This window comes from Nycticebus coucang, chromosome 9 (genome assembly GCF_027406575.1).
Source record: "Nycticebus coucang isolate mNycCou1 chromosome 9, mNycCou1.pri, whole genome shotgun sequence".
Taxonomy (NCBI): domain Eukaryota; kingdom Metazoa; phylum Chordata; class Mammalia; order Primates; family Lorisidae; genus Nycticebus; species Nycticebus coucang.
This window is the reverse complement of record NC_069788.1, coordinates 26366463-26381862: the sequence shown is the minus strand read 5'-3', so window position 1 is coordinate 26381862 and position 15400 is coordinate 26366463. Positions and strand designations below refer to the sequence as shown.

At 38.4% G+C, this 15400-nt stretch overlaps 1 protein-coding gene across 1 annotated transcript in view; it reads left to right on the top strand.

Moving 5' to 3' along the window:
- LRRC1 (leucine rich repeat containing 1) overlaps window positions 1-15400 on the top strand; it is a 157282-nt gene that overhangs the window by 37791 nt on the left and 104091 nt on the right. Inside the window, exon 2 of the mRNA XM_053602610.1 lies at window positions 15146-15263. Coding sequence (XP_053458585.1) covers window positions 15146-15263 — 118 coding nt within the window. The remainder of the gene's footprint in view (window positions 1-15145; window positions 15264-15400) is intronic.

Genomic DNA, 15400 nt, shown 5'->3' with positions numbered 1-15400 from the left:
TGATGTCTTTTTCTTTGTGATCCTTTTCTACTTTTGAAAATGAAAGAAGTCTTCAAATGTGTTAGCATAATTCTTGTTTAGCACTTAGCTCCATCCTCCAAGTATACTCAAAGCACAGCAAGATGCTAAAATTGGATCTAAGTTTTTTACACCTGAAAAGTTTTAGCAACTTGGATGTATAGGAGGGTGTGGTGTGTGGTAGTATAATAGTAATAATTAGAGCTAACATCTACTAAATGTTTCTCATATGCAACATATTGTTCTGGACACCTGCCCTGCAGTTCTCTGAGGGATAGAAGCTATTAATATGCCCCCCCCCCTTTTTAACCAGATGAAGAAACTGAAGCATAGAGAGGTTAAAGAATTTGTATGAGGTCGCACAGGTAGCCAGTAAATTGGGGAACTGGGATTGTAGATTTTGGACTCCCAGTGTGTCGTCTTTGCCCTGCGTTTATGGTGGTCAGGCTGAGGCTTTGAACGGGAGTCGGAATCCTGGCACTGAGGCAGGGATGTAATCTGGATTCCAGGCGAGCAACCTTTCTGTGCTTCAATTTCATCATCTCTGCAATCAGAGTAACTGCCTGGCTTAGGGTTGTTTTTAGGATTAAATAAGATTATGTATGTGGAGCCTCTGGCCAAATGTCTGGCACATTTAGAGGCATTCTCATTTTTTTTAGAGCAGCTTTTGTAAAAACTAGCATGGTAAATTTTTTTGAAATCAGACTTTCAAAGACTGTCTAGTAATAAAGCTTTTCAGATTGCTTTAACCCACGCATATGAGATGTTCTTTCTTAAAAGAAGTCTTTAGTGAATTGTCATCTTGGAATACCAGCCTGTGGAAAGTGCTTTCCAGAGAGATGAGGAGGCACTGGTACCAGGACAGGGTCAGTTGGCACTGATGATAAGATACAGTGAGCCAGGGGGTGGTGATCTCACGTCCTTTTATTATACACATTTGGGTAAAAAGCTGGACTCTGGGCTGGGAGTCGGAGGCTGGGCAGGTGATGGCAGAGAGGCTAGGAACCACTGAACTACCCAAGGGAAATTGCCTCGGGAACTTACAGAGAACCAACTGTGCTGTTTTGTCTGGATACCTGGAAGCTGTTGCTTGTTTCTTAGATGTCCAGGAGGTGAAGGAATGCTGGGATTATGCTTGGGGGTATCCTATAGAATTCCTCCATTCCCTTTCTCTTGAATATTCTTTTTGTTTGCATATCACAAAGAGATTTCTGAGGTTGTGTGCTGAAGAAGGTACTTACTATATAGTATTTACATAGAGGAGACAGTTGGTTGGCACATGGAAGTATGCTGCCAGAATGTATTTAAAGAGTTCAGTGACAGTGAAAGAACCGTGTCCTTAGATGCTGTAGTAGAGGGGTGGCCTCATTGTGTCCCTTATAGGCCACCACCCAGCATTTTTACACATTCTTATATTAAAGAACAGTAGAAATGTTAGTTTCACCTTTTATCTGTGTTGCTGGTAAGCAAGAAAAATAGAATTTAAAGAATGTTGAAAAGAGCAGCTTTAAATAAAGTGGCTCTGAGAGAGCTTCGCCTTTTCTGGTCACAAAAAAAAGCAAACTTGATGGACTTCAGCATTTAATCAGATCTAACTGCAGAACATGGGAGTTGAGAACAATGTGGTGGATACTAATGGTTTCTCTTGCTCCTTGAGTAGTAGGATAATTGGAAAAGTTTGCTGTTAGACTTGTATTTGTGCTTCTTCATCTTGATTAATATTAGAATTGAATATTCTGTTTGTGGAGCTAAAATGTTGGGATCGGCATGAGATCTGTTTTGTTTTTGCATAACTGTTTGTGAGTTGCTAGGGAATATACTCTCAGTTTTTTCCATCTTGCTTTTTTGCTTAACTGTTTTGGTCAACCAGTAGGAAACTGTGAATTTAGTATGTGTGAGAAATATAAATACAGGAGAGGATTTATTTTGCAGGTATAAGGCCATCTGTTACTGGAGCTATAAACACTTTGGACTGCAAGACTGAGTGGAGAAAAACCCTTATACTAAGATTACATAATTTTAATCTTTAATTATGGTTATAGAAATGACACAATATATTGTGGCTTATGTAGATTTAGAATATGTTAGAAAATGTTTTGAGGCAAGTTAAACCCTTCTCCATTGTTAAATTCTGCAGTGATTATAATTAGATCATTATATTTCTAAATAACTGAAATCTGGTTAGGGCCAAAAAATCTGAACAAACAGCATTACACAATTAATCCAGTTCACATGACTTCTTAATACATGCAAAAACGAAGTTGCATATTTAAATTGTTTGAAATCTTATGGGATTTAAATATACTTGCCTCTGATGCTAGGATTGTTTGTTCCTTAAGTATATTCTGTTGCTCTATAATACCTTTCCTTTTCTTTTGGAAAAGTACTTTGACAGTTCTTTGAAACAAACTTTCCAAAACAAATTTAGCAACATCATGGCTACCATTGCAAGGTTTAATCCGTTTGCAGTTTAGGAGATAAATTCTTGGCTACAATATGTTGTATTAACTGGTTAGTCAGGTCCCTCCCCCACCCGTCAAGATCTCTTGATAATGGTTTAAAACAGTTTAGTCTTCAGCATTATTGAGTCTAAGAGAAAAACTCCTTTTCTTTCTCCTTTTCTTATTACTTGTATGCACTCAAAGTGTCATTTCATGTTGCTTTAGAAGATTATGGGCCATTCTGAGTGATTGTAATCTTACTCGGATTAATTTCTTAGGTGCTGGGTCAGTGACTCAGTCCTTTATTTCTTGTTGGCTATCCAAAAAGATCAAAACCCTGGCTGGGGTAGGTGTCAGTTTATTACTTCAAGCGATGAAAAGCACTAACTAGTAGGTGGTCCTGAGGTATTTTACTCATCCAAGTTAAAGATTCATCACTGTTGCTCATGCGAGTTTTTTCTTTGCTAAGCCTGTCTCTTTAGAATACAGGCAAAGCGTTAATCCACACGTTAATGTATCTACTGAGAATAGTCAGCAAGAATCTTCTTAACGCAGTTTCTCTGAATCATCCATTCTTATTTGATGCCTCATGGGAATGTTTGATCTTACTGGTGGTGCGGTGTGACTGCCTATAAAACAACCCAATTGACTCCCCCCCCCCCCGACTAAGCAGAACAGATACAGTTTATAAGAACAAGAGACAGTTATTTTTATGGTAGTTTGTGCCACATTTATTATGATTTTCACTTTCTACCTTGTATTTTTATTACGGGCCACCTGTCCCATGTCACTTCCTACATGTCCCTTAGGAGTAAGGACAACTTCTTGTTTAAATATCTCCTCCACTTTCAAACCCTGCAGGTAATAGGCACATTGCACCTATAGTGCTTGTTGCTGCTTTTAGCTTGAATACATTGTATTGAGTCCATGAACAAAATATTATTTCATCTGAGTTATGTGATGTTTTCCTGAGTATAATGTGTGAAAAATTCAACCTTACTGAAAATTCTGTGTCAAAATATAAGACCACTTTAGTTAGCTTTGTTGAATATCTGTTTGACTTCTTGTTAGAAGAACTTTTTTTCTATCTGTAAACTGTTAATACTTCCATTTTTTTCAAGTTTTGCTTGATACTACAGTAAATGAAAATGTCAAGGAAAAGCAACACTTTCTACAGACAAATAGAATCTTTGGTTTTCTGTGGCATAAAACATTAATACCAAAAAGCTGAATAATCTTTAGTCATTTGGTATTAAGTTCTTTTTTTCTCAGCGGATTTACCTTTTTAAATTTTCTCATAAAATTTCTATTACATTTTTAACAAAATAGGCTTTATACTGTATACATATACAATTGTACATTTTCCCCCCTTAATCCTAGAACATAAGTACTTATCACATTATTGTTCTCCAGAAACATGATCTTTAAAGGCTGGATAATAGTTCATTGCCTGAATTTACCATGCTGTGTTTAATCATTGCCTTATTGTTAGTGCAGCAGTTTGATGCCGTTTCTTACTCATTGTAGTTGATCCTTCTTGGTGCTGTGCCAACTCTACTGGGTCCACATCTTGTCAATTCTCCATCTGCGCCTTCAACCTGGTCCTCCCATGTCCAGAACTCATCCCCTCATTCAAGCTCCCACTAAAAGAATGCTGTCCTAATCTATTTTGCTTTTAATAAACATCTTTCCTTCAGATGGTTGCAGATGCCACTACTAGCCTTATTCATTCTTCTGATCATAGCATAGTAAATGAAAAGCTCCCTGTTTCTTGATTTTTCAATGTGATTCACTCTGAAGCTATTTTAATTCCTCGGAAGGGGGTGCAACCTTGGCATTTATATCTTTGATAAGGCTCATTAATGGGGACAGGTTGATAATGTGCCAAAGCACCTTGAAAACGTTAAAATATACCAGTAAATCAGAGGGTAGAATTATGAGTGGAGGTCAGAATACAGAAAAATTAGAAAAAGAAATATTTTAAGCAAGGTGAATATAAGCATCTTCATTATAAATGCTCAAGTTCACACATGCTAACACTCAGCGGGAACTAATTTGCTTCTCTGAAATTTGGCTTACCTGTAGCTTTTTAGGGCCATACAAGGAAAGAACTTTGGAACATGAACTTACTAAAATTATATTTTACAGCAGGAAAAGCTTTTTCTCCTGTGGTCTGTTTCATTTATTTGTCTTTCAAGCAAGGGGAAATACTTCTCCCTCTTTCAGGTAATAGATAAAATGGTTAGTTTTATCGAGAGATTAAATTCCTTACCTCATTTCATATTTATTGTCTATTACCTGACCCAGTAGTTTGTGGATATAAGCTTCCTATGTTGTTGAACCATTATTTCAGATTCTTAATTATTTGTGATCCTCTTTAGAATTCCATTCTCTGAAAAATTGTTCAACCTTATCAACAAAGTCTGATCCAAGTTGAATCCAGTGTCATCTTTTTCCTGAGTTTTCCACTGTCCTGCTTAGTGACTCCTCCCCCTTTGCTTCCCCAAACTGGACCTAGCAGAGCCTGTGTTCTGTATGTCCTTTGCTGTACTTGCATCAGATTCTGTCTTTGCTTTCCTTGTCTTTTCAGCCTTCCCTGGCCCAAGCCTTTGTCTGGATGTTTATCATGTCTCAGTGCCCATGATCCTCTAGAAATGGATTCATTTTCTTACCTGTCTGGATTTCCTGCTGTCTACTCTCCCTGCCTGGATTGGCTTGGCAGCAGCCCCACCTATGAGCTTGCACATGCAGGTTTCCTTAGCTTGCTCTTTTCTTTCCTTCACAACTCAGCTGTAATACCAAGTGTTTGGCATCATTTTAGTAGTTACTTCTTTCTTAGCTTAAGGTCCCCCACACCCATGACTTCGTTTTACTTAGCTAATTAGAATATAATTTCACAAATGTTTTTTGTTGTCATATAGTTATCTGAGGATTTGTACTCTGTACCCTTCCCAAATGATTTTGTTTTAGAATTTTTCTTCCTTTCTGTATTCTTTCTTTTCTTTTTCTTTCTTTTTTTTTTTTTTTGAGACAGTCTCACTCTGTTGCCCCAGGATAGAGTGCTCTGGCATCATAGCTCACAGCAACCTCAAACTCCTAGGCTCCTCAACTCCTGCCTCAGCCTCCCAAGTAGCTGGGACTACAGGCCCTTGCCACAACACCTGGCTGATTTCTCTATTTTTAGTAGAGATAGGGTCTCCTTCTTGCTCAGTCTGGTCTTGAACTCCTGGCCTCACAGAGTGCTGGGATTATAGGCATGAGCCACTGCTCCCTGCCTATTTTGGAATTTTTCTTAAAAAATGTTATTAACTGGTACGCAGTGTCAGGGAAGCCGCTGATGTTGCTGGACTTCAGTTTTCTTATCTGTTAACTGGGCACTAAAAGCTTTACTTCACTTGGTAATAGGGATTCAAAGTATTAAGATACTTAATAAAATACTTAATAAGATACTTTACTTAAATCAAAGTATCTGTGTATTCCCAGCTTAGTCTTTTGTTACTAATGGGTTTCTTCTTCATTGCTGCATCCTGATTCCATGCATGCTTTTGACATCTTTTTTGAGATATAACTCCCATACGACACAGTTGGCCCATTTAAAACACATAATTCAGTAGTTTTAAAGATAGTCACAGTTGTGTATCCATCACCATTATGAATTTTAGAACATTTTCATCACCCCCCAAAAAGAAACCCCATATCCATTAGCAGTCATTTCCCATTTCCTAGGCAACCACTAATCTACTTTCTGTAATTTTATACATTTTTTTAACTTCATGTTTAATATTGTTTTGTGTGTTAATAGGATTTCCATTTCTCTTCTATCTTGAAGGTATTTTGAAATGCATTCCTGTAATTTTTAGAACTAAAAAAAGCCCTTTGATCATTTAATGCTTAATTTTTACACAAGAAAACAGAGAATCAGAGAAGAGAAGTGATTAACCCACAGGCATTTCTATTCCACACCTCTTTACAAAGCACACCAGGGGAAAAAAGCATCTATTTAACACTTAGTTAGCTAATAGTTCTTATTTTTGAGTGTTTGTTAAGACCCTTTCTCTACTTTAACCTAATTTATTCTTTTTCTATTCAGTGAATATTTCTTGGGCTTTTTTCTGTACCTTCATATATAAAAAATCTTAGATTTATTCAGTATATTATTTTCCCTTTTAATTTCCTTTAGAAAAGTAGTTACTCTGTCATCAGTTATAGAATTTTGTATATAATCTACCCAGTTTTTATGTGTGTTATTCTATGGCATATCTGAGGTTCCTGCCTCATTTTATGACAGACTATTTCACTCTACCATTGTTTCCCATCCCGTGACTTAAAAAAAAAATTCAGGGTATTAAAGGAGTGCAAGTGTTTTTGTTTCGTGATAGCTTTTATAATGCTTAAGTAAGGGCTATTAGTGTGCCCATCCCCTGAATGGTGTTCATGTCACTTGTTAGGTAGGTTTTACCCTTCTCCTTCCCTCCCTCTCCCTTCCCTCATCGTGATTTCCAATTACTTCACTTCTCTTTGTGCCCATGTGTACCCATCAATTAGTTCCAAATTATTAGGGAGTACATGTAGTGTTTTTACATGCATGACACACTTCACTTAGGACGGTGGTCTCCAGTTCCATACAAATTGCTGCAAAAGATATTATTTATTTTTATGGCTGGTTAGTACTCCCTGGTGTATGCGCGCACGCACGCGCGCGCACACACACAATTTTTTTTTTTTTGTAGAGACAGAGTCTCACTGTACCGCCCTCGGGTAGAGTGCCTTGGCATCACACGGCTCACAGCAACCTCCAACTCTTGGGCTTATGCGATTCTCTTGCCTCAGCCTCCCGAGCAGCTGGGACTACAGGCGCCCGCCACAACGCCCGGCTATTTTTTTGTTGCAGTTTGGTCGGGGCTGGGTTTGAACCCGCCACCCTCGGTATATGGGGCCGGCGCCCTGCTCACTGAGCCACAGGCGCCGCCCCTGCACACACACAATATTAAACATGAAGTTAAAAATGTATAAAATTACAGAAAGTAGATTAGTTGGCCCATTTAATACACAGGGCTTCTTTTCTCTAGGGGGTGTTGTCTGCTTTGTTGAGGATCATTTGGTTGTAGATAGCTGTTTTTATATCTAGGTTCTCTGTTCTGTTTCAGTGGTCTATGTCTCTATTTTTGTATCAGTGCCATACTGTTTTGGTTATTATTGCCTTGTAGTAAAATTTGAGGTCTGGTAATGTGATGCCTGCAGATTTGTTCCTTTTGCATTTTAATGTGATTTATGCCATTCTTCCCATCTACATGATGGAGGCAATTTCTCTACTCCCCAGATGTGGGCTGGCTTTGTGACTTCTTTTTTTTGACCAATAAAATGTAGCAGAAGGGATATCATGCAGATTTTAAGACCTACCTAGGCCCCAACAGTCCTTGTGTCTTTTTTTTTTTTTTTTTTTGTAGAGACAGAGTTTCACTTTATTGCCCTCTGTAGAGTGCTGTGGCGTCACATAGCTCACAGCAACCTCCAACTCCTGGGCTTAGGCGATTCTCCCACCTCAGCCTCCCAGTAGCTGGGACTACAGGCGCCTGCCACAACGCCCAGCTATTTTTTTGTTGTTGTTGTAGTTTGGCCGGGGCCGGGTTTGAACCCACCACCCTCGGTATATGGGGCCAGTGCCCTGCTCACTGAGCCACAGGTGCCGCCCTTCTTTTTTTTTTTTTTAAGGACATAAATGTGTAACTTTATTTTATATTAGAGGGAAGAGAGTGGGGAGAAGAAATGAGAAAGAGAGAAGAGCAGAAAGTAGGGAGGGAGAGAAGAAGAGATGGGGTGGCCCAGCATCTCTAGGCCAAGATTAGGATTTATTAGAGAGAAGAGAATGAGGGGAAGAGATGATAAAGGGGGAGAGAAGAGAGTAGAGACCAGGAGTGAGAGAGGGGTAGATGTGGGGGGGAGAGAGTAAAGGAATGAGAGGGTGTGGCATCCCAAAGAAAGAAAGGAAGACTGCCCACTTTTTTTTTTTTTTAAATAGCATCTCTGTTGCCCAAGCTGAAGTCTAGTGACATCATCAAAGCTTACTGCAACCTCACACTCCTGGGCTCAAGAGATCCTCCTTCCTCAGGGACTGTAGGCATGTGCCACCATGCCTGGCTAATTAAAAAAAAAAATTTTTTTTTGAGACAGTCCCACTCTGTTGCCCAGGCTAGAGTGCTGCGGCATCATAGCTCACTGCAACCTTAAACTCTTGGACCCGAGCGATCTTCCTGCCTCAGCCTCCCAGATAGTTGGAACTAGAGGCAACCTGCTGCAACATCTAGCTATTTTTTTAAATTTTTCAATGGGTCTTGCTCTTGCTCAGGAGATATCCTGAGCTCAAGAGATGCTACTGCTTTGGCCTCCCAGAGTGTTAGGATTACAGGTGTGAGCCACCATTTCTGGCCATGATTTTTAAATTTTTTGTGGTTATGGGGTCTTGCTGTGTTGCCCTGGCTGGTTTCAAACTGTCAGCATCAAGAGATCCTACTGGGCTCCTCAAGTGCTGGGATTACAGGCATGAGCCTTTTTTTGCCCTTTTTGAATGCTGCCCTGCGTGCTTCATGTAAAGAAGTCACTCTAGTTTAAGGGAAGAGAACCAGAGGCCTTGTGGAGAACAGGGGTTTCAGCTGACAGCTGGTAATAAATGTCAGACAGGAGAGTGAGCTAGTGTGGATCCTCCAGCTCTTCTGAAACTATAGCCAAGGGTGTCCAACCTGTGGTCCATAGGCGTCAAGCAGATTATCCGAGACCTATGTTATGCTTATCTGTGATGTCAGATATCGTGAAAAGTATGCATGGCCCTTTTTTTTTCCTCATCAGTTTTCATTAGTGTTTGTGAATTTAATGTGTGGCACAAGACAACTCCTATTCTTCCAATATGTGGCAGAAAAGAAAAAAAGTTTGGAAACCTCTGCAAGTCTAGTTGAATGTAGACGCATAAGTGAATCTATGTGAGAGCAGAAATTGAGGACTTGCCTAGCTGACTGTTGTTATGCAGTAACAGTTAACTGGTGTAGGTATTGTAGCAATCTTAAATGACGAATGAATGTGATCTGTGCAGTATCCTTAGCTCACTCCCAAGCGTAGAGAGTCCCTCAGTAAAGGTTATTAACTGCTTACTTAATATCATTAGTGCCACTACTGATACTGTTGTTTTTAGTTGTAATCCTCACTTCTCCCCCTTCTCTAGTTTCAGTGTCATTGCTTTTCTGGATAATAAAGTCACAATCATTTTTTGTTAAGTCTCACAAAACGGAACAATATACAAATGGTACAAATGATGTATACTGTACTAAGTATTAATCTTACCTATGGATTAGAATGATTGGTTCATAAGGTGATTGACCAGAAATGCAGTCTGAGTTCTTGGGGACAGGAGTAAGGATGTGGTTAGAGTTAGGTAGGATAGAAAGGGCTAAGATTTAGGTGACAGGTTAGAGTGTTGAGAAGAGAAATCTATGAGTAAATTTGGTGTCATCTTTGTGAAGAGTCACACACGTTTTTCAGGAATTCATTACAGTCTCACTGTCTCTCATGTGAGTCTGTAACAATGGTTTATGTTTTCTATACATGATGAAGAAGTTTGGGTAATGACAGACAATTGGCTGATCCTTAGACAGCTGTTTTAGGACTGAGATTTCCTCTGTTCCTTTCTAAAGAGCAAAAGGGGGTACTAACATTCTACAAAAAAAGAAAGAAAAAGGATCTTTTTGGAAATGGAAAATGGAAAAAAGCAACATTTTAAAACCAAATTAAAGACTGTAGCTGCTAAAAGCAATGGTGGCTGTAAGCAGGCTGGTGTAGCATAACAACCCAAGGCAATTTGGGTTTCTTTGCATATAATTGTACAGAATGTGCTCTAAGTGGATCAGTGAGCTGTAATCAAACATGGTGGAGTTGAAGAATGGTGTCTGTGTGTTCTGTCACATGATTGCTGGGCACTAAGGCGCCCTGCCAAGATAGCTGTGAGAATTGTTCTTCCCGTGCTCTGGCTGATCTCAAAAGCAAGGCAGAAAGGTTTATAGCTTATTGAGTTCTTTTCCCAGACTATCTGAGGAAGTTGAAAATTTGAGAATTTAATATCATTTCTGTGGCTTTGCACTGATCGCGTTTGGACACGGTGTTAAGACCACATCAGGATAATGAGGGAAGGATTGAGGAATTGCTGGTTTCATGTTGGGATCATGTCAGATAGGGTTGTTTTTACCTCTGGTATGTGTTTCCCAAGTTGAATGAAGTAGTCTTTGTGACTGGTTCTAGTTGGATGATTTTAACATGCAGAATCAAACCTCAGTTTTCTTGATGTTAGGAATTTTATTGGATGTGAGGGTTTTGTAGGCTATCCACATGCATAACGCTCACTTATTCACTGTAGATCTAACTACTTTATTGACTTGATTCCCTGTATTGTTCCAGAATGTGCCCTGCATGTATGGAAATGGTGATAGGTTTTGTACTTTTGCTATTATGTCTTTCCTGGAAAACAAAGTGAGCTTTTCATGCTTGAGTAAACACATTGATGTATTATGAAACTGTCAGAGGCTTTGAACAATTGGCATAAGCTCAATTATTCAAATATGTGACTCTTTTGAATAGCGTTTGTGCTAGTGAATGCTTTAGTACAACCAATATAAAGAAATTTCAGTGTTTTTCTTAAGAAACTAAATCTTAACTGTATGATTAAAGGAATCCAAAGGATTAGTTCTCATCTTGAGCACTTTCTTCATTATCACGTAGAGCTAATTAGTAGTCTTCATTTGCTGATATTTAAAGTTTATTTAAAAATATCTTGTCTTTTTTATTTAAAAAAATTTAAAAAGTCATTCATGCGTTATTCCTGTCACCTATTGTAACTGCTTTCCCCTCATGTTCCCTTCCTGTCAGTCCTCAGTACACACGGCTTTTAAGGTAGTGTACTTGGAATTTTGTTTTCTTTTTTAGTTATGTTGGCATTGTAAATCTTTCCCAAGTTCAGTAGTCTTTATAATATTTGCTTTTGTGTTTTTTTTTTTTTTTTTAAAGATAGAGTCTCTCTCTTTCCCCTGGGCTGGCGTGCAGTGGCATGATTATAGCTCATTGCAACCACAAACTCCTGGGCTCAGTGATCCTCCCACCCCAGCCTCCTAAGTATACTGCCAGGACTGTACATGTTTCCACCATATCTGGCTGATTTCTTTCTTTATTATTTTTTGTAGAGAGAAGTCTCTCTGTGTTGCTCAGGCTGGTCTTCAACTCCTGGCCTCCAATGGTTCTCCTGCCTTAGCCTCTTAAAGTGCCAGGATTGCAGGCGCGAGCCACCAAAACTGACCATCATATCTATTTTTCTTGTTTGTATAATACTGAATTATTTTAAAACATGCAATTGTTTCCCTTATTTGAAATGTGCATTTTCTGGTTTTTCATTTTCACTGGTAATAATGGAAACATATGTTTGTGCATTACTTACAGTTATAAGAACAGAAGACCAGAAGTATGTTAGTGGATTTGAAAACTTTTTTCTATGTATTGACCAATTGCTGTCCAAAAGGCATTCTTGTATGAATAAATATATATGTGCAATCCCTTTTACCAGTAAAAAATATGAAGACTATTAAATGTTAGCATCCTACAGAATTAATGTTTGGAGCATCCTGTGATCTTAGTAGAGACTTTTTCCTTTGTAAATTCAGTTTCTGTAGTTAGCAAAGTAGTGGATGTAAATAGTTTAAAAAATGCAATGAGCTATGTACTGTGGCAATGAAGAACAATAGCTTCCTGCCCTCCCCTCCATTAGAGTTTGTGGCTTTTGAGAACCTTAGCTCCTCGCTATTCCAGTCAATAGCCTTCTTACTGCTAAATGGCTTGCTTTTACAGCTTGATCCTCCCACCCCCTACTTTACAGGTACCTGTTGATTTTCCTCTATGGAAGATGATGCTTTAGCTCTTATAGTTTCTTCCCTATTTCTCAGTGTTGACATAACATAAATTTGGTTTTATCCATCTAGATATTATGACTATATTTATAATCAAATTTTATATCTTCTTTTACTTTGTATTATATATTTCCTGGAATTAATTACAATTTTCCTTTTTGCCTGCTTTGTTTTCTCTATTCTTGTTTCTAATTTATCACCAAACATTGTGACAGAATTGCAAGTCTGCTCTTGATACTCCCAAACATATCAGATAATCCCCTCAGATGTGTTTTTATTTTTTTCAAAACTTCCTTCTGGCTGCCTTCGTATTTTATTCCAGTGTAGATAGGTTGCTCTTAGGGGCTCATGCCCAGTTGACATCTCGGAATTCTTTTTCATGATTTTATCCTGAAGATTTCCTTTGTTTTTCTCTGTTCTGTTGATTTTCGATTTCCCTGACGTCAGACCTTTTTTATTTGAAATTTGCTTCCACATTTCAACTGATTCTGGTTTTAATTTTTATTTTTTCTTAAGACTGAGTCTCACTTTGTCACCCTTGGTAGAGTGCTGTGGCATCATAGCTCACAGCAACCTCAAACTCTTGGGCTCAAGTGATCTCTTTCCTCAGTCTCCTGAGTAGCTGGGGCTGCAGGTGCCCGGCTATTTTTAGGGATGGGAGACGGGGTCTTGATCTTGCTCAGGCTGGTCTTGAACTCCTGAGCTCAGGCAATCTACCTGTTCTGGCCTCCCAGAGTGCTAGGATTACAGGTATGAGCCGCCACACCCAGACATTACAACGGATTCTTGAGAAAAGTGCAAGAAAGATAAACTTTTTGAGACCATGCATGACTGAAAATGTTTTTGTTCTATAATCATACTTGATTGATAGTTTGGCTGGGTATATAATTTTAGGTTGGGAATAATGATGTCTGGCAATGTTGAAGGCATTGTTTCATTGCCTTACTTTCAACATTACTGTAGAGTCCAATGTCATTCTGATACTCAGTTCTTTGTTACGACCTTTTCCCTTTATTTCCCCAATCTCTGGAACCTTTTAGAATTCATTTATGGAGTTCTGACATTTTGTAGTATTCCTTGGTATGGGTTTTCTTCCATTCCTTTTATTGGTCACATGGTGAGGCCTTTCAAACCAGAAACACATGTCCTGCAGCTTCCTGTGTGTGCTCTCTTTTCTCTCTTTGAACTCTCTTAGAGTACCTTTGTGAACTGATCCCTTAATTTTCTTGTCTTTTCCCTCCCATTTCCCCATCTCATCTTTTTATTCTGCTTTCTGAGGAATTTAATTAACTTTATTTCTCACTTCTTTTATGACATTCTTTTGTTGATGCTATAATATTTTTAAATTTCTAACTGCTTATTTCTAATTTATTATTTTTTTTTGGCATCATGCTACTTCATCTTCTCTGATTTCTCTTAGGATATTGATTATATTTTTTACTCGGCGATGCTTTTTTTTCCTGCTCCCTGCATCATGTTTGTTTCCTCTGAGGCAGTGGTTCTCAACCCGTGGGTTGCGGCATTAGGGGAAGGTTGAGAGCCACTGCTCTAAGGGATGCAAGTATGTGCACATGCTCTTTCCTGGATGTTATGAGCTTTTCTCAAGGGTTCAGAGATCCAGGCACTGGAAGTGAGGTGGACATGTGTAGAAGGGCCGTGTGTGTTGGGGAGTCCATAGGTTTGTGCAAGCCTCGGTGGGATCTCACTGATCAGGTTTCTGACTCAGTTCCCTGTTTTTATTGGGGCACCTCACCCCTGCCCTCAGCTGCATTTAGTTTGGTTTGGTTTTGGTTAAGTGTCTAGAGTTAACCAAAGTATACCTTGGTTAAGTATAGCGAAGTGCTTCTAGAGAGAAAATTTTTAAGCTCCTGCCTCATTCTGAGTATAGAGAAGAGAGTACCAGGATTTAACTGTTTGTTCTTTATATAGATTTCTAACCAGTTTTCCTTCTTTGAGAGGTGCCTAGACTTAATTTCTTATTGGCTTACTTACCCCACAGCTTAAATTTAAGCTTTGTTTTGAATCTTTTATTAGTTACTATTTGCCCATCTGTTTTCTAGCTTCCAGGATTTTGTTACTTTTCTAGTTTGCTTTTTATCCCCTCTCATTTACAATTATCTTCATGAGTTTATTTCAGTTTTTTAATATTTATGTCCATCGCTGTATAAATTCCTGAAGTATCATTTTAGCACATTTTTAAATGCTTGTGGGGGGAATGCATGTGCTTAGTCTGCCATGTTTGAAGAAAGTGTTCAGTGCAGACTCTTTTTAGGTTGGTCAAAAGTATATTTTATAACTGTACAGATTTGTGGGATTTTTATATATTTTTATGATATATAATAATTCCTTTTAGAAATGTCCTTTAGAAATATTTAGTTCCAATTTTCACAAGTGCTTACCATTGAAGATTTAACAACAATTTTCATAAGTAGAAGGTATGACTATTTACTGGGTAGCTTAAAGGAATGACTGTGCCTGCTATTCTCATTAAGTTGATCATTAATTCTTAGAATGTCTTTATTTTAAAATAATTTTAGGTTAATGAGAAGTTACAAAAAATCATACTGAGTTCCCTGTACCCAGTTTTTATCCCAATCGTAACATCTTCACATGACTATTGCATACTGTTAAAATCTGGAAGCTGACAGGGCACAATCTTCATTAGTTTTTAAAACACATTGTTTTAAATTTTATATTAACCAAAGAGTTTAAATGTATATGAAATCTATGTGAAACTATTTTGTCTTTCAGCAATTTTTCCAGCTCGTCAAGTTACGAAAGCTTGGACTTAGTGATAACGAAATTCAGCGGCTCCCTCCAGAAATAGCGAACTTCATGCAGCTGGTGGAACTTGACGTGTCTCGAAATGGTAAGATTCAACTTGGGGTGTCTGTCTTGTCTCTTCTGACTCTGGAAGCATTTTTAGTAAATATAGCTGGATAAATGTTCTTGGAGGGGCTTTTCCTGATAGTCATGGGAAAGCTATGGATTTGGGGGTGAAATTAA